At 34.3% G+C, this 22,192-nt stretch overlaps 2 protein-coding genes across 5 annotated transcripts in view; one reads left to right on the forward strand and one right to left on the reverse strand.

The window, feature by feature from the left end:
* DEG2 (DEGP protease 2) overlaps positions 1 to 5,575 on the forward strand; it is an 89,257-nt gene extending 83,682 nt beyond the window's left edge. The window contains exons 13-21 of the mRNA XM_010248816.3: positions 193 to 249; positions 1,515 to 1,618; positions 3,721 to 3,808; positions 3,931 to 4,016; positions 4,158 to 4,182; positions 4,302 to 4,373; positions 4,478 to 4,528; positions 4,613 to 4,673; positions 4,762 to 5,575. Coding sequence (XP_010247118.1) covers positions 193 to 249; positions 1,515 to 1,618; positions 3,721 to 3,808; positions 3,931 to 4,016; positions 4,158 to 4,182; positions 4,302 to 4,373; positions 4,478 to 4,528; positions 4,613 to 4,673; positions 4,762 to 5,006 — 789 coding nt within the window. The 3' untranslated portion in view covers positions 5,007 to 5,575. The remainder of the gene's footprint in view (positions 1 to 192; positions 250 to 1,514; positions 1,619 to 3,720; positions 3,809 to 3,930; positions 4,017 to 4,157; positions 4,183 to 4,301; positions 4,374 to 4,477; positions 4,529 to 4,612; positions 4,674 to 4,761) is intronic.
* Positions 5,576 to 13,323: 7,748 nt separating this feature from the next.
* On the reverse strand, positions 13,324 to 21,291 carry LOC104590242 (superoxide dismutase [Cu-Zn] 2). Of its 4 annotated transcripts, none has more exons than XM_088900181.1 (8): positions 21,133 to 21,291; positions 20,052 to 20,140; positions 19,851 to 19,970; positions 19,611 to 19,706; positions 19,267 to 19,298; positions 19,091 to 19,166; positions 17,153 to 17,206; positions 13,324 to 13,581 (listed from the first exon to the last, which is right to left on the reverse strand). In XM_088900181.1, exons 2-8 carry the CDS (start codon positions 20,125 to 20,127, stop codon positions 13,559 to 13,561), a joined length of 477 nt encoding a protein of 158 aa, XP_088756307.1. In that variant the 5' UTR covers positions 20,128 to 20,140; positions 21,133 to 21,291; the 3' UTR covers positions 13,324 to 13,558. The 4 variants fall into 4 exon arrangements, with proteins under 4 accessions (XP_088756307.1, XP_010247119.1, XP_088756306.1 ...); XM_010248817.3 differs by having other exon boundaries at positions 19,851 to 19,952; positions 21,133 to 21,267; XM_088900180.1 differs by having other exon boundaries at positions 20,052 to 20,131; positions 21,133 to 21,257.
* Positions 21,292 to 22,192: the final 901 nt, after the last annotated feature.

Below are 22,192 nucleotides of genomic sequence, written 5' to 3' on the forward strand. Positions count from 1 at the left end.
GCCTCTAGATCCATCTGAATGAGCTTTTCATTCTGGATGTAAAGCTTATACTGCCAAGTTCTGATGGTGTGGTAACCAGGAAGGCAGGAACCCTTGTAATTGTCCCACATCCAACCTATCACTGATCATTTGTTTGCATATCATAATTCCAATTCTTTCATATTTATTGCCCCCTTGACATGTCTGTTGCAGGGTGTACTGGTGCGGAGAGTTGAACCAACTTCTGATGCAAATAATGTTTTGAAGAAGGTATGCAAGCACTTAAATATCAAACTACATCTTGACATGCACGAGCCCTACAAGAATGGTTTGTGAAGATAATATGGAAGTATGTGTGCACGTATTTATGTATGTATGGGAAGGGTTAGGCCGTATTATGAAGTTTCCCTAGATGACCAAGTGAATTAGAATCTTCCAAATGGCAACTTAGCTTGGAAATCAAAAGGAGTCTCTGATGGGGATCAACTTAGGGCATATCAAAAGAGAAGCAAAGCTGCTCCTATGCTTATTTGGCATCATTATGATGATGTGGGGCTCACATGGGAGCTATGTTAGCAGTGGATCAACTTGGGATGACCCTAGAGTCTTCAATCCACCTTAACATGCTCTTTGTGTGGTTGAGTTTGCTGCTGGACAGGACTTATTTGACTTTCTTACATTTGGACAGCAAGGGTATTTTTGTAATTTTGCATGTTTAAGGGTTATGTTTGGGGACAAGTCTTAGTCTAGTAATTTCCCTTTATTTAGTTTTATGTTTGTAATTGTTTGGGGCAGGTTTAGTCTAATCTAGCTTCTTTTTGTAAGTGCCTTGTGCAAGCTAACTTGGAGGAGGGGCAAGTTTCTTCTTATTAAGCTTGTAAGGCTCATTTGAAGAACAGTTTTTGGTTAATGAACAAGTTTCTATACAGAATTTGGTGTGATTGCCTAGGGTTTTCATCTTATTTCCATCTCTTCTCTTTTTTCTCTGTTAGTTCTTTGTTTGTGCTACACATCTAGATATATGTTGGTTGCAAGAATAGTGCTGAATCACAAAGATCCTGCATCAGTCTCCCACGTTTAGTCCAAGAATAGCCTATTGTTCATTAGGCTAAACTCCAATACAAGGTTGGGTATAGGGCTGATGAACTGTGGAACTGCAGACATGGCCAATCATCTGGTCCCTATCTGATGGAAGGTTTGGATCTGCCACATGATCCCCCCATGTAGCAGAAATTGGTGGGCTCATGCATACATACAAACAAAAAACAATTGTGTCCTCTCTATTTCTTTCTTTTCCTTTTCTTATTTGAAGCTTTTCCATTATCTCTATGCCTCTGTTCCATTCATTTGGACTTGGGAGGATCAGCTTAGGTGCGGGTTGAGTTGGGCTCTGTTGATAATAGAGCCTGCCCTTTGCTATATTGTTGTTGAGCCCCATCATCTATTAGTCTGTTAAAAGGAAATTAAATGTTAATAGTATTCTAAGAATTATTACAATACTCTGAAAGTAATCTCTGCAGAGTATGTTTTTCCAGGGGGACGTGATTGTAAGCTTTGATGGTGTTCCTGTAGGGTGTGAAGGAACTGTGCCATTTCGATCAACTGAGCGAATTGCATTCCGCTACCTTATAAGCCAAAAGTAATGGTCTACAATCTCTATGCTAATAATTTCTCTGCACGTTTCTCAAGATTTCCACATTTATTTATTTATTTTAGTGGTCATGTGCATTTTTCAGTGCTGCAATAGAGATGCATATAATTAGCAAAAAAAAAAAAGAACACGGAAATGCATATTACTATAGCCCTTGGTGATAGATCTCATGTGGTACAGCAATGAAACAAAGTGTTTCAGCAGATAGATATAGGGGCTTGAAGAAAATATTCACTTGGTTTTACCCATAAGATCACTTTATTTATTTATTAATAAGTACCCACCCATAAGATCACTTATGCAAGGAATTAATCCATTTGGGTCATTATAAGTCTTATTCTGTGAAGTAAAGCTTAGTCAACATACAAAAGTAGTTAACTTTATGGCCTTCAACTTGAATGAGGACTTCATTCAAGTGGGCTAGGATATCAAGATCAGCTATTGTACTAGCTGATATATATCCTTTGGATTCTTCTAAGGTTCTGCTCTAACTAGGCTAACCATTGCACTAATTCAGTATCATTTTGAGTATGGGGCCACTGTTGTCCCTTGCATAGGGACTTGGGCCTGGTTGAACCGCCCTTGATTGGGCTATCTTCACACATAGACCTGTTCATGGGCCAGGCCGGGCTGGGCCGGGTTCAAGCCAGGCTTTGTCTCTATATTAACAGAATATACCTAGGCCCAAGCCCGAGCCCGGCCTAACCAGTGGGCCTAGGTCTTGAGCCCGAGCCCGACCCTTATATAAAGCCTAAAGCCTGGGCCTGGGCTTGGGCCCGAGCCCGAGCCCGGCCAGAAAATTGGAAAAAGATTTTTTTCTTTTTTTTATTCAATAAAAAACTGTTTTATTTATATTAAAAGACCTCAAAACCAAAAAAATAATGAAAGATCTCACTATTACTTGAAAAAAGATAAGAATAATAAAGAAAAAATATATTATATATATTTTATTATATAAATACATTATATATATTTTATTATATAAATACATTATATATATTTTATTATATAAATACATTATCAAGTTAGGCTCGGGCTGGGCTTCTTTGAGAAAGCCCGAGCCCGGCCTGAAAAAGGTCGGGCTCGATGTTTTAAGCCCGAGCTTGAGTCCATGGGCCTGATATCATGTCCAAGCCCGACTTAGATCAGGCACGGTCGGGCCGACCCATCGGGCTACCCAGCCCAATCACACAGGTCAGGCTAGGGATGTCAATGGGTTGGGTTAAATGGTAAATCCGACTTGACCCGACCCTATAGAGTCGGATTAGGTTTGGGCTTATTTGGGTTTATGGTCAGGTTATGGTTCCAATCCTTCAATCCAAGTCGGGCTTGGGTCTAATGGGTCATGATGCCCCTACATATTCTTATAATTTTGCATGCCTTCTAACCCTAACCTTAAAATTTTTTTTGATCAATAGTAAGAGAATTTTATTAGAGAAATGAAAAGCAGTACAAGGCTCAATGAGAGGTGTGAGGTGCACCCTCCCAAACTAAAAGCAACAAATTACAAAGAAGCCCAAAACAACTGATCCCTATTAACGTTGTTATGTTTCTTTTGGATTTTTCTTCTTTTACTGTGGAGGAAGTGACATCTTGAAACACAAACCAAATTTCAAGTTAAATTAATGACTATTGGGATTTAAAAAATATGTTACAAAAATACAATTGAAAGGCAATGCTTCAGGCTTAGAAAATGCTTGTTATTTAGTTGGGTCAGGTTGGGTTTGGGTTGAAATGTTGTAGGGTCAGGTTAAGGTTGCGGTGAACCCATGCAAGCCCGACATATTGACATCCCTAGGTCAGGCCCACAAAGGATGGGCCTGGCAAGGATACTCTAGATTGGGCTGCATCAGCTAAGTTGTGCTTAGGTGTATTTTGAGCACATCTACAAGGGTCTACAAAGTGGATAACCAGGATCTGTCCTAGACTTTTTTTTTTTTTTTGCTTCTAGCAATTTGTCCTAAATAGATGGGATCATGGGATTGGGTTTTAGCATGATTCTGTAAAAATTTGTATGGAGCATTTCCATTTCCCTTTTATCTACTCTCAATGATAGAGGCCTTTGAATCAAATGATGTTTGAATAATCAGGTTTTCAGGTGATGTGGCAGAGCTTGGTATCATTCGACAAGGGACTTTCATGAAAGTTAAAACAGTCCTAAAACCACGAGTGCATTTGGTATGCCCTTAGTAATTTCTGGTTAAGCAAAATGCATGATTTATGCCTCCTCTGTTTAATAAATCATAATTTAGTCAAATATGCACATTTCAATGTTATGGGTCTCTTAATGCCCTTTGAAGGTTCCATATCACATTGAAGGAGGACAGCCTTCATATCTGATAATTGCTGGACTGGTGTTCACTCCGCTCTCTGAACCACTGATAGAGTATGTTTTGCTGGATTTCTGCAACTTAGTGATAATTACCCTTTATAACTGTTTATATTCTTAATGTATTCTACATTTATAGCATTTCCCAGATGATTTTCAGGAAAGAAATGACATTTTATTTTGTTTTGTTTTTAACAGTGAGGAGTGTGAAGACACTATAGGGGTAAGTTCTACAAGTATCAATAATTCTTTGTGAAGGGTTGTTTCCGCCTTCTCTTGCTTGTGTATTTCATCATCATTTCTATGTATTGTCTCAAATGCAATAATGTCTTGTATGTTCAGCTGAAACTACTGGCAAAGGCACGTTACTCTTTGGCAAAGTTCAAAGGAGAAGAAATCGTGATATTATCACAGGTTATCTTCATGCCTTTTCTGTCAAGAAAATTGGGCAATATTGGTATTCACTCATCTGACTTGTGGGAATGACCAAATATTTTTGATCTATTAATCTACCACAGGTCTTAGCAAATGAAGTAAATATCGGATATGAGGACATGGGTAATCAGCAGGCAAGTCTTAACCATTTTTTAAACCTTTTCCCCCATTTATAAAACGAAGTGTTACTTGAGGTGACGAAAGAAAAACAATAACAGGTACTGAAGTTCAATGGGACACCAATAAAAAACATACGGCACCTTGCACATCTTATTGACTGTATGTACTCGTTGCCCTTATTTCCAACCACTTTTCCTTTTCTCCTTGAATTGTTCCAATGTTCTGAGTTGTCTTTGCTCCTGTGTAGCATGCAATGATAAATATTTGATTTTTGAGTTCGAGGACAACTTCCTTGTCGTTTTGGAACGGGAGGCAGCTGCTGCAGCTTCATCTTGCATTCTCAAGGATTACGGGATTCCCTCTGAGAGGTCTTCTGACCTCTTGGAGCCATATGTGGATCCATCAGAAGACAGTGAAGCAACAAGTCACGACCTTGGCGATAGCCCTGTCTCAAATTTGGAAATTGGCTTTGATGGGCTTCTTTGGGCATGAATAAGAAGATTCAATTTGCTTGATATTTTCAGGAATTCTGTTTTGATTCTGTTTTCGTGCAGCAGAATCAAAACCCCTAATCGGTGCCAGAGATATTGTGTGCTTTGGCGACATAATGAGCTATTCTTCATGCTGGTTGTAGCATTTTCTTCCCCATCTGGAAGAAGTTAGAGGCATGAATGTGCACAAATGTTCCTGCAGCCAGCTCCTTGAAAGTGGATATTACAAAGAAGCTGAAACCCTCGTTAGATGACCCTTTGAAATTTAATTCAGGCCAATCTATTCACAGTTGGGAGCATAAACTTCTAGCGAAGGTCTCCTGCTCCTTGGAAGCATTGTTGTATGAACATTACCAATCTTTCTATTTGGTAATTTAACAAAACAAATTTCCTATTTGGCATTTTACTAAAACAATAAGTTTCATTTTTCTTTTTTCTACATATCTGGTTTTTCTAATCAGCAAGGAGCGGTATTTGTATCAAACATCTTAATTCGTTTATTTTTGGTAAAATTGCTGAAACCTCCCCTGTACTTTGACAGGTGTGGTTCAGTACCCTATTTCATGCTAATAGCAACTTTCTGATCTACAACACCTCTCCATCATTTCGATGTTAGAATGTTAATCGAAATTGCTAATGTCATCATCTTAACATTTTTATATGTAAAGATTGAGAATATGTGGTTCTACACTAACCAAAATATCTCAATAGAGTCATCTATATCCTGTTTGAATAATGATAAAATTTTCAATATATAGAAAAAAAACATGGAAAATGACAAAAAGTTCATATATATATATATATATTTCAATAAAAAAATAGAAAATGTAGAAAATACATAAAATTCATAAAAAAAAACATTAACTTTATGAATTTTATGATCATAGTAGGGAAGGGCAAATTTAGAAGCCAGTTTACCATTCAAACGGTCAAAGTTGGGTATTTCAGTAATTTTGCCACTTCTATCAGCTCAAAATAATAGAGGGGCTGTAGATGCAACAATGTCACTTATCAATATCTATATATATAATTTTAATAATCAATTATATTTTAAATTTTTAATAAAAATCAATTAGACAAAACGTAGCAACATTATACGCTCTACATGCTTGAAACTAAAATAAGTATTGAATGTTGATACTTTGAACGTTGCTTGCAACCCATTGATGCAGGCTCCAGTAACCTTTTTATTAGGCATGTCAATGAGGTTAAATAAGAAAATTAATTAGGAAAGATATCTTATAAAGGCGTATCCATGAATAACAGGTAAATATAGAAATGAATTAGGAGAGAGATGTTTGAATTTGAATTTAAGAAGACCAAAACAAATAGGGAAAAAAATTCAAGCAATTCAGCCAATATGCTCAAACCTCAAAGCATCGGTTTGTATCAATCGATAATGGACCTATGCTAGTATATGGATATGGATAATAATATTGAGTTTCGACCATTCCACCAATATAGCATGCTTTATATAGAAAATATGAAAAATATAGAAATATATGTATGTTGATCGGTTTGGTTAACCGGATTTTTTATTCGATTTCGATCAATCTTTTGGTTTGATTCGGTTTTTTTATTTTTCTTGCTCACCCCTAACAACTCATGCCACTAATTCTCCCTCATCTCCATTATTCCATTAAATTGTATAAAATACATTAACTTTATCTATATATTGTAATTATTAGTAAAGATTAATTATATTGAAATTTAGATATTCGATTATATATTATTGTGCTAAATAATCTACTTCAATTTAAAATTATAATCCATTTATATTAATTACTGTTATTAATAAAAATATTTTTGTTAATATAATAAAAAGGATTTAATTAATAAAAGGAATAAGATAAATTAAAAATAATTACTAATTATTGTTATTGATAAAAATATTTTTATTAATATAATAAAAAAGATCATTAGTAAAAGGAATAAGATAAACAAAAAACTAATATTGGTTTAACATTAATATAAAACTAATACAAAATTATCAAACAATTATTAGTTTTATAATTAAATTTTATTAATTTAAAACCAACTTAAGTTCCATTAAAAAAATTATATAGATAATTAAATTTCATAAGCAATAAAAATTTAATATACTTAAATAAATTCATTTTTTACTAATTTACAAAATTAATAAAAATTTTAATTTCAAATATAGTTTAATTATTTTAAAATCAGTTTAAATTTCATTTAAAAATAAGGAAAATTATAAAAACCTCCTTGGGCTTTCTAACAATCCTATGAAACTCCCTAGTGTTTTGAGCTTAACAAAAACCTCGCATATTATTTTGAAAAAAGGTGCAAATACCTTCCTTACATCAGCATTCCAAATAAAAAATGTTGGCATAATGCATTAATTTTACTTCACTTCAGCCTTTTGACCTTGCTTTGTCCAAGAGAAGTAAGGAGAATTGTTCTTTGAAAGTTGTCTAGCAAAATAAATTAGTGGAGGATAAATTTAAAACTTAATATTATATATGATAATGCATAATAATGATGACTGGTGAGGGTATTTTGGTAACTTCAATATCTTTATTATTGAAAAGCCAAGGGAAATGAGGTATTTGCACCTTTTTTTTTCAAAACCATAGGGGAGGCCTTTGTTAGGGTCAAAACACAAAGGCAACTTATAGAATTGTTATAAGAGGATTTTTTTTATAATTTTACCTAAAAATAATAATAAATTAATAAATATTCTTTTCAAAATTTTAATAAAAATTAGCATTAAGATACAAGGAAAACACAAATTTATATAGGGAATAGAAAATTGGCCACTCTCACTAAAGCACCACTTAAATTGTGATTAGATAAACTAGACATAGCCCCAAAAAATGATACTTGAATTGAATTTAGATGGACACCATTTAATTAGAAATGTCATAGAGTTACATCTTCAATTTTACTTGAAAATAAAGCCCATGCATCACATGGGCCCTGACTAGTTTATATTTATTTCTTTTCACATCCAAATCCATCCAAATTATTCAAGCATATCCTATTGTTCCCCAAGTACACGTGGATATTCCATATGGATACTTTGAAACTCATGGCCGGACCAAGCCTTGGTTGGCCATGAAGCTATATTACGAAATGGCCTCAACCACTCAAATGAAAGCAACGAACAAATTTATTCTTGCTTGACTTTTTTTAGGGCTGCCAATCTTGAACCCAACCCATTTGACCCACCCACCTTGGAAACCACCCATACCCACCCAATCTATTGGCGGGTCAAAATGGGTCGAGTAACCCATTAAGATCAGTGAAAAAGGGACAAGGTGGGTTGGATTGCACAGATCAAAATGGGTTGAGTCAAAGTCAGGTCCATCTATACTCGCAAAATCTCAAAAAAAAAAAACAACAGTTGAAGTGACACGAACTCATACCTCTTAACGTGTTTGCATCTCATTACAATTCTAAACCACCATGCCATATTTCATTTTGAGATTAAAAGTGAAATAAAATAGATTTTATTAACTTTCATGTTCACATGCAATTTTACACAAAAACAATTTTATAGAGTAATTTTATGAAAAGGACTTTTACGAAAGCACTTTTATGAAATTACTTTTACAAAAGCACTTTTACATGAAAACACTTTATGAAAGTACTTTTACAAAAACACTTTCATGAAATCATAAAAGCACTTTTATAAAAGTACTTTTATGAAAGAATAAAAGAACTTTAACACGAAAGCACTTTTACAAAAGTACTTTTGCAAAAGCACTTATATAAAAGTTATTCTTTTTTTGAATTTTCTGCTATTTTTTGCATTTTTTGTAAATTTTTATATTTTTATGCATTTTTCACAATTTTCTAATACTTTTCTACATTTTCTAAAATTTTATGGTATTTTTTTGCATTTTCTACAATTTTTTGGTGCTTTTCTGCATAATTTTTGCATTTTTATGGTGTTTTTCATGCATTTTCTGTATTTTTTTTGTATTTTTCTGAATTTTCTATAAATTTTTAGTACTTTTTTGCATTTTCTACTATTTTCTGCATTTATCTACAATTTTTGCATTTTTGGGTATACGAGTTAACCCGACTCGTTTTTGTCACGTGACAGTCTTGAGAGAGATTATTCTCTCAAAAGTTATTATTTTAGGTATACAAGCCATTTCAATCAATTTTGTATTTATAGGTGAGGGTAGGTGGGTTAGTACAGGTGAGGGTGGTTAAGGGTCAATATGGACGAGTCAAATGGATCAATATGGGTGGGTCAGGGTGGGTTAGGGTTAGGGTGGGTTATGACCCTTTAACAAGGATTGATGATGAATTGATGTATCAATATGGGTGGATTGGTATTCAACCCTTACCCAACCATTTGCCACCCCTACTTTTTTTAACACACACTCACTCACTCTCTCTCTCTCTCTCTAACTTTTTTTTTATCAAACAAAAACTTTTATTAATAAAAGGAGATGGAAAAGATACAACAAGAAGGGGTGGGTGGGGGTAAAATCTCTTACCCCACCCTAAAAATAAAACATCACATTACAATACAGCCCAAAAGAAACTAGTTCTTCCCACCACCCAACCATTTGCCACCCCTACTTTTTTTAACTCTCTCTCTCTCTCTCTCTAACTTTTTTTTATCAATAACAAAAACTTTTATTAATAAAAGGAGATGGAAAATATACAACAAGAAGGGGTGGGTGGGTGGGGGGGGGGGGTAAAATCTCTTACCCCACCCTAAAACTGAATTTGCATGTCTTGAGTGAGCTGGTAAATTTTCTTTTTTTTTTCATTTGAGAACTTTCATAAACTAGCCTCTTCCTTCTACAGTCAGTTAATAGCCAATTTGGAATCACCCTCCACTAGCAGCTTCCTAATATTCAGTTGTTTGGATCTTTTTATTCCTTCTAATACTGATGAAATTTCAGCTCTCAGAGATTCCCCCCAACCTATAGGCCCTAAAAACATGGCCATAATTCAGCCTTCTTCATCCCTGAACACTCCTCCTATACCTGAAGGGCTTGGGTTCCTTTCGCTGCTGCCATCAAAATTCAATTTAGTGAACCCCATAGTTGGAGGAGACCAAGCTGGAACAAAGGCATTAATCAACCAAGCAGACCAGGCATCTTCTTTCAAATTTCTAATGATATCTCTTGCTGAGAAGCCTTCAAAAAGCTTCATAGACTTGACCCAATGAACCACCCTAATGTAGATTAAATCAATGATGGCTTCTTTGTTCTTTTCTTTTTCCTGGAAAGTTCGTTGATTTCTTTCATCCCACATTGTCTAGCATACAACTGCTCTTACACATCTCTACAAGATCTTACCTCTCTTTTTTAAACCCCTCACTGGAGTAGAGTTAAACAAGCTTCGTACACTTTGGGGAGTGGGCCACCTGCAACCAAAAAGAGAGAAAAACCAACACCAGATTTCTAAAACAAAAAGGACAGGAAACAAATAAGTGATAACAGCTATCACCATTCCTCTTACATAAGATACACCAGTGCGGGGATAAACACCATCTTGGCCTTTTCTTTTGAAGTAAGTCACAAGTGTTACACTTTCATAGGACATCTTCCCAGCATAAAACACCTACTCTTGGAGGAATTGGTCTACCCCAAACTCTCAAAACCGGGAAAGGAAAATGAAGGGCCGAATGGGAATGGGTTAATTCCTTGAAGAAAAAAGAGCATGAAAAAATACCCGAAGGAGTAGGAGCCCAAATCCTACTGTCCAATCTAGAGGGGTCAACAACTACCTCCTCTAGAATCTTAATCAAATTAAATATGGAATCCAATTCAAAGTCTCTAAGAGGCCTTCGGAAGCCCAGGTTCCAAACAGGGCCAGAATTAGAAAATGTTAGGAAAGTAACAACAAGCTCATTTTTAAACCTTGAGAGAGAGAACAAAGAAGGAAACTACTCTTCCAAAGGTGTGTTGCCCACCCAGATATGTTCCCAAAATCTTACAGAATTGCCAGAGCAAAGGTCATACCTGATAAAAGGATGGAAAAACAGCACGAATATACTCCCGGGGGGAAGCTCTTGTAGCCCTAGATGAAACACCCGTGTCCCAACTGTCTGCCTCTTGGCCATGAATACTTAAGACTATTTTAGCCCACAGATTATCCTTTTCCTTTGTTAGTATCCATAACCATTTCCCTAATAGAGCTTCATTTTTCTTCTACAAGTTACCCAAGTCAAGACCACCATCCTTTTTAGCTCCAGTTACCTTATCCCACCTAACTCTATGGTCCCTTTTCTCCTCCCCAGGTTCCCATAGGAAATCTCTCATGAATTTCTCCAACACCCTACACACTCCCTCAGGAATCTTAAACACAGACAGAATATTAGGAGGTTCGCCAAGGTTGCTTTAATCAACATTATCTTATCACCCAAAAATAGTTTTTATAACATGAAACTAGCCTTTTTGTGAATTTCTCAATCATCAGATTCTAAAAGTCCCTTCTACTAGGATTATCCCCTTAGGGAAGTCCCAAATATTTCAGTGGTCACTGTGCAATCTTGCATCCCAATATTTGGGCCCTTTCTTCCACCTCTCCGGCCCTCATATTAATACCAATCACACAACTCTTATCAAAGTTGACTTTGAGGTTGGTCACATGTTTAAATACATTAATCATCTCTTTTAAGTTTCTAACCCACCTAATCTCATCCCCTCCACAAAACAAAATTGTGTCATCTACAAATTGTAAATGAGTGATCTACCCTCCCAACTTTCCATCCACTTACCAGATCCCTCTGCCCTCTCCACAAAACAAAATTGTTTCTACCCCAATTCTCTCTCCTCTCACCCCCTTTCTCTACTCTTTAGTCTCTCCCTTCTCCTTCTCATTCATTTTTCATGAAGCCCAATTTTTGTGTTAGGGTTAAACCAACCAGGTAAACACATACGACACTACAGGAAAAACCTAAAGATTCTTTTTTTATTGTTTTAAATATCCAAATGAATTATTAATGGGTGTGGGTGGTTACCGGTTGGTGTACAATCTTCTATATTCATCCCTAAAAATACAGCACCATCTAAGAAACAATAGGATAGTTGCCATAAAGAGATTATTTGATTTACTTACCCTAAGAGGCTACTAGAGGCATTCTCCCATGTTAAGTGTTTCTTGGGAGTAGGGGTGTCCATGAAAAACCGAAAAACCGAACTGAGAAAACCAAACTACAAAATGAGGTTATCTAAATCGACCGATTCAGTTTCGATTTGAGATTTTTGAAAAACCAAAAGACCGATTTGGTTTTCGATTAACCTACAAAAAAACCAATGGTTAACTGAACCAACCGATATATATATTTTATGTATATTTTATACATATATTTAATACATGTCACATATTTTCTATGTATTATATATAAATATATATTCATTATATATATAAATATATACTTCTATTTATATACATTTATATAAGCATAAACATAAATATCGTATCGGAAGCCTCAAGCCTCGTACACCCTACAGGGGGTGTTTTGAGGTTTTACCCGATTGAGGGGGTCAAAGGACCTTAGACCAACCCCTTTGAACCAAGTTCACAAAAGAACAAAAAAACTAAAAAAAAGGGGAGTGAGGGCTGATACAGCCCTACCAACATTTCGAACTATATCAATATTTTGAACCTTGCTGATAACAAATTGGTTAAGAGGGGGCCAAAGGACCTTAGACCGACCCCTTTGAACCAAGTTCACAAAAGAAAAAAAAAAAAAAAAAGGGAGCGAGGGCTGATGCAGCCCTACCAACATTTCGAACTATATCAATATTTTGAACCTTGCTGATAACAAATTGGTTAAGCGAGGACGCACACCCCAAAATAATTGGTTGTATATGCTTTTGTTCCAAAACTGAAAGAAAATAAAAAATTACCATAGTTTAAAAAAGACGAGAATGGTTTGCTTTTTTGTAAGCAAATGTTCAAAATATCGATACAGGGCAATACGCCAATAGGGCATTCGGCCTGTATCGGCACTGTTTTTTATTTTTTTTTTCGAAACTGATTCAGAGGAGCTGGTTTAAGGCCAGTCCACCCTCTCAACTACTTGCAAACCCAAAACACCCCCCTATAGGAGCATATCGGGAAGACTCCGATATGATACATATCAACCGATACGTGACAAAATTTTGATCCTTAGTATGCAAAACCATTTCTTAGAACAAAAACATCGTTAAAGAATGTGTTTCAATTTTTTTTACAAGGATTAGTTTGTAAAGAATGCAATACAAATATGTACCATGCAAATACAAAAGTTTAGAAATACACCAGTTTTTGCACTCCATATTTGATTTTTGCACTCTTCTCAAACTAAGCCTAATATTGTGATTTTAAAGGCAAACAAGAGTGCAAGATTTGGTAGTTTCATGTACTGAATAAAAATAACAAGTGGATGAAGTGACTACTAGTATCTGCGCTCTAACAAAAAAGAGTACGAACTACACGTTGCACAGAAACACAAGTGATAATATTATCATGGTTTTAGCAACATGCCTATCCTTTTATTCCAAAGGAACACCTGTCTTTTTTCGTAGAAACCCTGAGAGAATTTTTCATGGAACAGCAGTAAGAGGTGGCAGATTAACCCTGCAGGCCAATAATACCTACACAAGAAAAAAGCTTAAATAAATCAAATGCAAATCAACACCTAAACCTCAATAAATGACTAAAGTTTATTAATTGTATGTTTATTTTCTGGACACTCAGGATAGATATTATTGGCACACATTACATACACATATGGCTATAATTTGCATCATTGACAGAAACCTCCCCATTAGATCATTGTTTACAAGTGTATGGGGTTTTAATGCCGGTTGTCAACCCGATACAACCATCCTCTATCTGGGCTTGGGACCACCGTGTAAGAGAGAAGGCGGTGTTGATTTGATTCTAGGGTATTTTATCAATTTGGATCCTATCAGAATTTTGAATTTTCAATATTACCTAAGACTGATCATCTTCCAAGAGAAAAAAAAAGATTCAAAAAAAAAGGAAAGAAAAAACTTGTTACTGTCTTGTACATATAGATTAGGCTTTTCTGAATGCATATTAATACATTTATTAATTATAATCTCTATATAACTACACACAAATGTAAAGACCAGTCGAAGATATATTGGATGAGAATGAAGTACTTTTGACAGCCCCCACACACAATAATAAATAGGGCATACTTCTCTTTTCCAGCATGCAATGTAGCAAGGGAAAGTCGATCCTTGTGACTAGGGGTGTAAACGGTTTCCAATTATCCGATTTCCGACGTAATTGAATCGAATTCTACACCCACCGCCCTTCGCTATTAGTTACTGAGCTCTTGCTATAGCTCTAGGGCTAGGGCTTCTTTCTAGCTCTTGCTCGCGGCTCTACTTCATTCTTTTTCAAAGCCCTGGCTACTACTCGAATTCATTCCTCTCGGTAAGTGAAGCTCCCTCTTTAAGATTTTAAATGTATATAACAAATGATATCACCTACACCTACCTAGTCGAGTGGTCATTTCATTTCAATGACCCTTCCCCTGCCCCCACTCTCTCTCTCTCTCTCTCTCTCTCTCTTCTCGATGACCCTTCCTCTCCTCTCCCCTCCCTCCCTCCCTCTCTCTTGTCCTTTCCTCTCCTTCTTTTAAGTTTTAATTTCATTCTTATTCCTCCTCTTTTCTATTAGCACTTCTCCTCTCTTCCTCTCTCTCCCTATTTTTTTTTATTTCCAATCTTTGCAAGCTATCAGCACCGATGGCAGCATCAGTGATGGCAGTCGAACACCAGTCACCAGCCACTACCATCTCCTTCGCCGCTGTTCAAATTCAAACTCAACACCTCAAGGCCCTCAACTGTCCAACATCATGGGTCATTGTTCTGCAACAGTCCAGCATCACCAGCCAGCACTGCTCACTACCATCGCACTGTTAGGAACCCACGACTGTCACCATCACACACTCACACTTGGCCCACCGCCGTCAATCCCCTGCCTCTTTTCTCAAGCTAATTACTTGTTTTTTTTCCAAAATCAATCATTTAATATTATAGGCCTGATGCCGGTCGAATTCAAATCAATTCGAATATTCGATTTAATAATAGAATTCGAATTGAAACATTCGATATCCGGCGAATTGAATTCGAATCTAGCCTGATTCGATTCGAATTCGATCCGTTTATAGGCGTACTTGTGACACCCAAATCTAGTATTTGGGTGTGGATTGCAAAAAAATTCATATCCATACTATATATAAAAGTGTGGATACAGTGTGAAACTTTGTTGGCTAAAACTATCCTCTATTTCTTTGTTTGAGAAAGGGTATAAAAGTCAATTTATTATAGCTTTAAATGACAGCTTTAAAGGCTACTAAGGGTTAAAAATGTAACTTCAATTATTACTTTTCACCCCATTTAATCCCCTTTCATTAAGTCTTATACTTAAGGTATTAAATCCAATTTTCTCTTGTTAAATTCTATATTTTAAGTTACTTTTCACTAATAAATAATACTAATTAGATCTATGTCAAGATTTTTAACAATATAAACCTATATATTTTAAAATTGACTCAAAAACAAAATTATTCTTTATCCAAGTGGTGACTAAACAATTCAACCATCCAAATCATATTGATCAGCCTATGAAGTCATAGTTAGGTAATAACATTTTTAAAATAAAAAATAATTATAAAAATTATAAAAATATATAAAACATTAGACACATTTATGATATTTTTATTGATCAAATTAAAAAAGTGTAATAAACAAAACTGAATTTTATTGATAATGAAAATAAAAAACATAATTTAGAACTGACCAAAAATGAAATATAAAAATTAATAATAAATAATTCAACAAAAAAGCACTTGGGAACATATATAATATCATATATTTATCATATTAAACAAAAAGTGTGATGTATCAAAATTATTTTTACACAAAAATATAAAAAAAATTATAGAAAAAACTATTATTGAACAAAAGAATTTAACTAAAATACTCATTTTTGAATTTAGTCCCTATTTAATTATAGAATTTAAATTGTAATTGAACTATTACTTTTCAGCTCATTCAATTTCCTCTACACTTTTTTTTATTAATGAACAAAAGAAGAAATACACCAAAAGGATAAAACACTACAAAAAGAAGAGTAGACAAGTAGGTAGGCGTATCAATGATACTTGAAGCTTCACAACTTGATCCAACTATCACATATTTGGATGAGGTATTTATGTAATCAGACTTGGATTTTGCAATCCACATTTAATTAATAATAAAAAACAAAAAATAAAAATTACATAAAGTTTATAGAAAATTTTGGATATATGATTACTATCATTATCATCATCTAGAATTGCCACATGCAAAACATGCGCACACTTGCTAATTCTAGAATAAGCGCAAGGTGCAAAAATACAAAATACTAATCATACAAAATTAAAAAATACAAAAGAAACATTGATATCCAACATTTGTGCTCGAGGTGCATGCGTTCTCGAAGCAAGGTGCAAAATTACAAAAAAAAGGCAAAACAATTCAAAAAAAAATACTTATAATAATATAAATAAACTTTAATTTCAAAATGATTATTTTAAAAAACCTATTATCTAAAATTAATACATAAATATAACATGTAAAACATATTCAAATGAAAATTTAAAATTAAAATAAAACATATAAAACATTTTCAAGCATGTAAAACCCACAATTCCTTTTTCTCCTCAATTGCATTACTTCAAATAGTTTGCTCGCTTTGCTTGCTCACCAAAGGTTTGAGAACCCCCTATTTACTAACGTTGTTCATTCATTCATCCTAGTAAATTATCTTTTCAAAAGATAATTAACATTATAAAATCATTTATTTTTGTGTAATGATTAAGAACTTAAGACCCTAACATAGATATAGATTTGTTTGGGCTTGCCTAGAGGGGCTTGGTTAGGGGTTTGGAGCTCTTGTCCCAACTGTTAGGTTAAAAAATGAACAAAGGGGACAAACAATTAAAAAGGCGCACCAGATGCATGCCTAGGCGCACACCTTAATATGCGCCCCACCTAAGCACCTAGGTACACCTTCAAATCAAAACCATTTTTTGTTGTTGAGATATTAATCGGGATTTGACCAGATCAATTCCATATTTGGTCTATTGCATGATCTAAGAGAAACAAACAATAGTAAGGAATACAGGGGAAAACAATTTCATACCACAAGCTACTCTGCCTCCAGCATTCCCGGTGCTTTTGCTAAGTTCATGTCCTCCTGCACAAATACATCTTTAGATAAGTTTAAAATCTAAATAAACCAATGGATTTTACTTTGAAAGTATAAACCAATGAACACTTGCACATAATCAGCATTAACTAAATAATCAATTGATACAGTATGCTTAAGTATCCTCAAATTCCACTGTTGACTAAGCTAGTGGAATTGCTTACAGTATTCATTACTATAAATAAACCCAACTATTATAATTTGTAAACCATTTAGGCCTAAACAATCTACTCTTAGTGGTAAGATCAACCTTTCTAATTACCATGAGAAAATAAGAATCTAGCCCACCTAGAAAAAGAAAGGCCATACCATCCAAGCCTTACCACCTTACAAGTAATCAACTAAGGGTACAAGTCGGGCCAGGTTAGGACAGGCTCTTGGGTTGAGTTAGCATTAGGTTGTGCTCGGGTTGGCCCAATTACTTTGCCTCTTTTTGCTAAAACCTTTTTATTTCTTTGACTTAAGAATCACAACTCACTTCAACATTATCATATGTACAAGGACGTAATTATGGTGCTTTTAGCATTAATTTTTGCCTTACCCGAAGTTTAGTTGGTTAGCTATTTCTCAACCATCCAACCGAAGCTGACTTTTTTTCAAGTTAGGTAAGGCTAAAACCAACTCAAGTTACAGCCCAGTTATCTAATCTGATACCAAACTTTAGGAACACCAGTCAAAATTTGAAACCAAGCAAGATGTATATACTGTTATTGATTTGAAATTTGATCGTGGTGGCAATATTGAGTGCTACTAAGGGAAAAAAAATTGTGCGTGAGGGTAAATATAGATGCCATTTGAGAGGGTCTAAGCTTTTGCAGTGGAGGGAAGAATAAAAGTGAATGTTGACAACTGCTGCCTTGTTAACCCAGAACCCTCTCAAGTAGGTGTTGGTATTTTTAGAGACTACTGGAAATACATTGCAAAGCAACCGAGGTATAACAGGTGAAGATACATTGGGCTCAGTTTATTACTCAGTTCAAAAGCCTAAAACTAGCCTATTCTCTGGAACAGAACAGATTGGTGGAGGAATGCAATTGTAAATTGGTGATAGGCTGGCCCACAGAACTGAACTGCGAGCACCAGGCCAAGGAATTAATGTGTAAATATATGGTGATCTTGTTTTGTACGTCAGTCATTAGCTGTTAGTATTGTTCCCCTTCATTCAGAAGTGTGGAATATTGGGGGTTTCTCCTTTGTGTAAAATACATAGAAACCTTTTGGTAAACAGTAAAAGCCATTTGTAATCATTCAATACAGCCAGTGGTGACAGGTAACCTTCATTTGATCAGGCATAAAAAGAGTTATAGGCTCTAGCATCAAATCCACAATTAACTTTTCAGCCATGCTGCCAACTCATCAGATTACGGAGACACTTGGAATTCTAGAAATTGCATCCATTTGACCATTTTAGAAGAACAAAAAAGTATCATTTCTAGCTCCATAGCTGACGGTTCCTCAATCCCTTCTATTTGTTGCTGTGTTATTTTGTTTTGTTTCTTTTTTAGGGTAAATTACAAATTCACTACCTGGGTACTTTTCAGCCATGCTGCCAACTCATCAGATTACGGAGACACCTGGAATTCTAGAAATTGCATCCATTTGACCATTTTAGAAGAACAAAAAAGCATCATTTCTAGCTCCATAGCTGACGATTCCTCAATCCCTTCTATTTGTTGCTGTGTTATTTTGTTTTGTTTCTTTTTTAGGGTAAATTACAAATTCACTACCTGGGGTTTCCAATACTAACAAACACCAACCCCCGGTTTCTAAAATTGTTCTGCAATTAACTCAAGCTATTTGATAATTGCAGATACCCTCTCTTTGTCCAGGAAAACAAAAATTACCAACAAAAAAGGAAGTTTAAGTAATTACCCTTCCCAAGATCATCAGGATCAGCATGTACCACGACAGCCCTTCCAATAATTGAATAGGGTCCAGTAAGAGGAATCTGCAAACATAAATCAACATTTGACGAAATGGACCATAACAAGTGTAATGGGCATTTACAAATGAAAGTTGAGGGAAAAATAGAAGATAAGGCAAATTACCTGCTTGTCAACAATGGTGATGTTAACAGTACCTGAATGATAAGAAACCCAAGCTTTTAGACACAAATGAAGTCTATACAGCACTGTAACTGCAGTACTGTACTAAAATAAATAGATTTTGCTTGTATAGCTGTGCCGGTTGTGTTATACCCACCTCTCTGAACATGTGATAATTCTTTGTAACCATATGGATGGGATTTTATGCTTTTGGCAAAACTAAGAACCCCCCTCTCTGAAATCCCAACCCAAAGAACATCCAAACAAAAGCTAAAATAACAAGAATTGCAATATGATGATGACGGTTATGGCCATGCAAGAAAGAGAGAAAACCGAAGAACACCTACCATCCTCACCAACAGTGACATTCCCAAGGTCACCAGCATGACGGTTTTCATCCTCAGGAGCACCATGCTCTTTGCTTTGAGGATTAAAATGTGGTCCTAAAAATTGAACAACCAAGCAATATTAAAAGGAAATCAGCAGACAATCCAGCTTTAAAGTTAAAAAAAAAAAAGGGAAGTTCATGGTTTTCCTGTTTTTTGGTGCTACAAAAAGGTCATAGTATTACTCGAAAGGCATAATACCTGTTGACATACAACCATTTGTGGTGTCACCAAGGGCATGGACATGGAAACCATGAAGCCCGGGTTTAAGACCTGAGACACTTCCTGTTACTTTAGTTGATCCTAAAACAAAAAATGAAACTGCAAAAATGAGTTTGATCTTACAAAACAGTGTTAATACTTCCAACTTTTAAATAAACAAATGAACTAAAATGCAATTACCATCTTCTTCCTCGGTAAAGTAAATGGTGCCACTGACACCCTCCCTGCTGTTAAGAACGGCAACAGCTTTCACCATCGTTCTATGTGATCTAAACATAAAACCTAATTAGATATACAATAACAAGAAAATCTAGAGAAAAGAATAGAGGAAACGAGGGGAGTGATGGAAAGAGGGCAAAAGGAGATGGGGAGTTTTTCTTGGCATTATAACGGGTTATTCTCTTACAATAGTTAACTAGAAGAGGAAACGATGCAAAATCTGTAAAGATTCTTAAATTTCAAGTCAAAGAATCAATAGTTGGAGTTGCATTTTCCAATCCCCAAAAGTTCTAGTGCAGATTGTTAGCATAATCGTGATTTCTTCATTTTTTTTCTCTAAAGATTCACAATAAAGAAAGCAGTGAAAAAACAAAGGTTATCAGAAAACACCTTATCATTTAAAACAGTCAAGACTATAAAGTACATCAAATTATAATAGTAGTTAACCATGTCAATGGCTTAGAAAAATAAACAAAGAACACAACGAGGCTATCCTTTTTTTTCTTCCTTTCTTATAATTAGAATACTCCGGTCCATTCAATCTATATTCGATATCTCTAGTTATTTCAACTAAATATCCAGCAGATCTACATCAGAAGATTTAGAAATTAGAGTCCAAGCAAGAACCAAAAGTGTCGAATAGAGTTCAAAGCAGTTCATACGTACGGTCCTTAAATATCAGAAATAAATCAACAGATACTCTTAATTTCTTTCAAGTGGAAGTATCAAATGAACGAGACAGACCCTAAATCTATAAGTTCAGAAAATGAGCTCGATTCCATCATGCTGAGAAGCCAAACAGAAAATTGGAAAAAAAAAATCAAAATACAGGATAAAGGTCGGAAAAGGCAAATGATCGGCGTCCAGATCAAGCCCAGAAAAAAGGTAAAAAACAGAACAATAGACATAAAACCTAGAGAGCATATGTTCTTCAAAGAATCGTATTTAAGTGTTAAACCCTAAAACACAAACAACGATTGAAAGTGTTAGACCCTATAAAAAGCTTCTAATCGGAGAAGGCCCGGAGAAGCATGGGCTTTACCTCAGAACACCCCCTAGAAAGAGACAGAGAAAGAGTAGGCTTCGATCGTCCGCTCCTGTGATGAAATACAGTAAAGGCAGCGACACAGAAAACTCTTCCAGCTGCCACAGCTCAACTGCTTTTATAAGGAGAATCAATGCGACAAATGTGGAATTTAACAAGTAGCCAGTGGCCACCTACCCCTCGAAAAAAAAAATATATATATATATATAATATATTAAAATAAATCGGTCAAGAAATTTTTTTTTTTTTTTATTCCATATCATTTTTGAAATAACAAGATGCACTTTTTCTAATAAGATAAATAATATTTTTTTCTAAAATTTCTCCTAAACTACTTCCCTCACTTTTTCCAAAATTATCTCTAATTCTTATTTATCCTCTCCCCTACATTTTTTCTATATCTATCTAAAAAAATTTAGATTAAAAAAATTAAAAATTATTTAAATATTCTAATAAAATTATATAATAACTTTACAATATTTATTAAAAATACAAAAAAAAATATTTTTATATTTTTACAAAATATATCACGAAATTATGTACTAACAATTTAAATTATATTTTTTTCGGATTATTAATTTAAATATTTAATAATATATAATAGCTTTAAATAAATAAAATTCAAATAACAAAAAATTTTAAATATTCTATAGATTATTTAAATATTTAAATAACTAAATATGTATCATAACTATATTTTAAATAGTTCAAATAACGAAAGTATGTAATAAATTTAAAAAATTTCTTTAAAGTAGAAAAATAATTAGAACATAATATTGAAATTAATAATAATTTAATATATTACAAAATTAATAATAAAATTACGTAATAATAGTATAAATTATGGTTTTATGGATAATTAAATAGATGTATACATAATTATTGAAAATGTATTTATCACAAAAAACAATAAATATTTACTAAAAGACAATGAATGTTAATTTTAGTATATATAAATATAGATTAAGTTTTTAAAGTTATTATTAATAAACATTAATTTTTATGAAAGTTATTTTCAAGAAATATTAATTTGTATAGTTGTTTACAATATTATTTA

This window comes from Nelumbo nucifera, chromosome 3 (assembly GCF_055504915.1).
Source record: "Nelumbo nucifera cultivar China Antique chromosome 3, China Antique-T2T, whole genome shotgun sequence".
Classification (NCBI taxonomy): domain Eukaryota; kingdom Viridiplantae; phylum Streptophyta; class Magnoliopsida; order Proteales; family Nelumbonaceae; genus Nelumbo; species Nelumbo nucifera.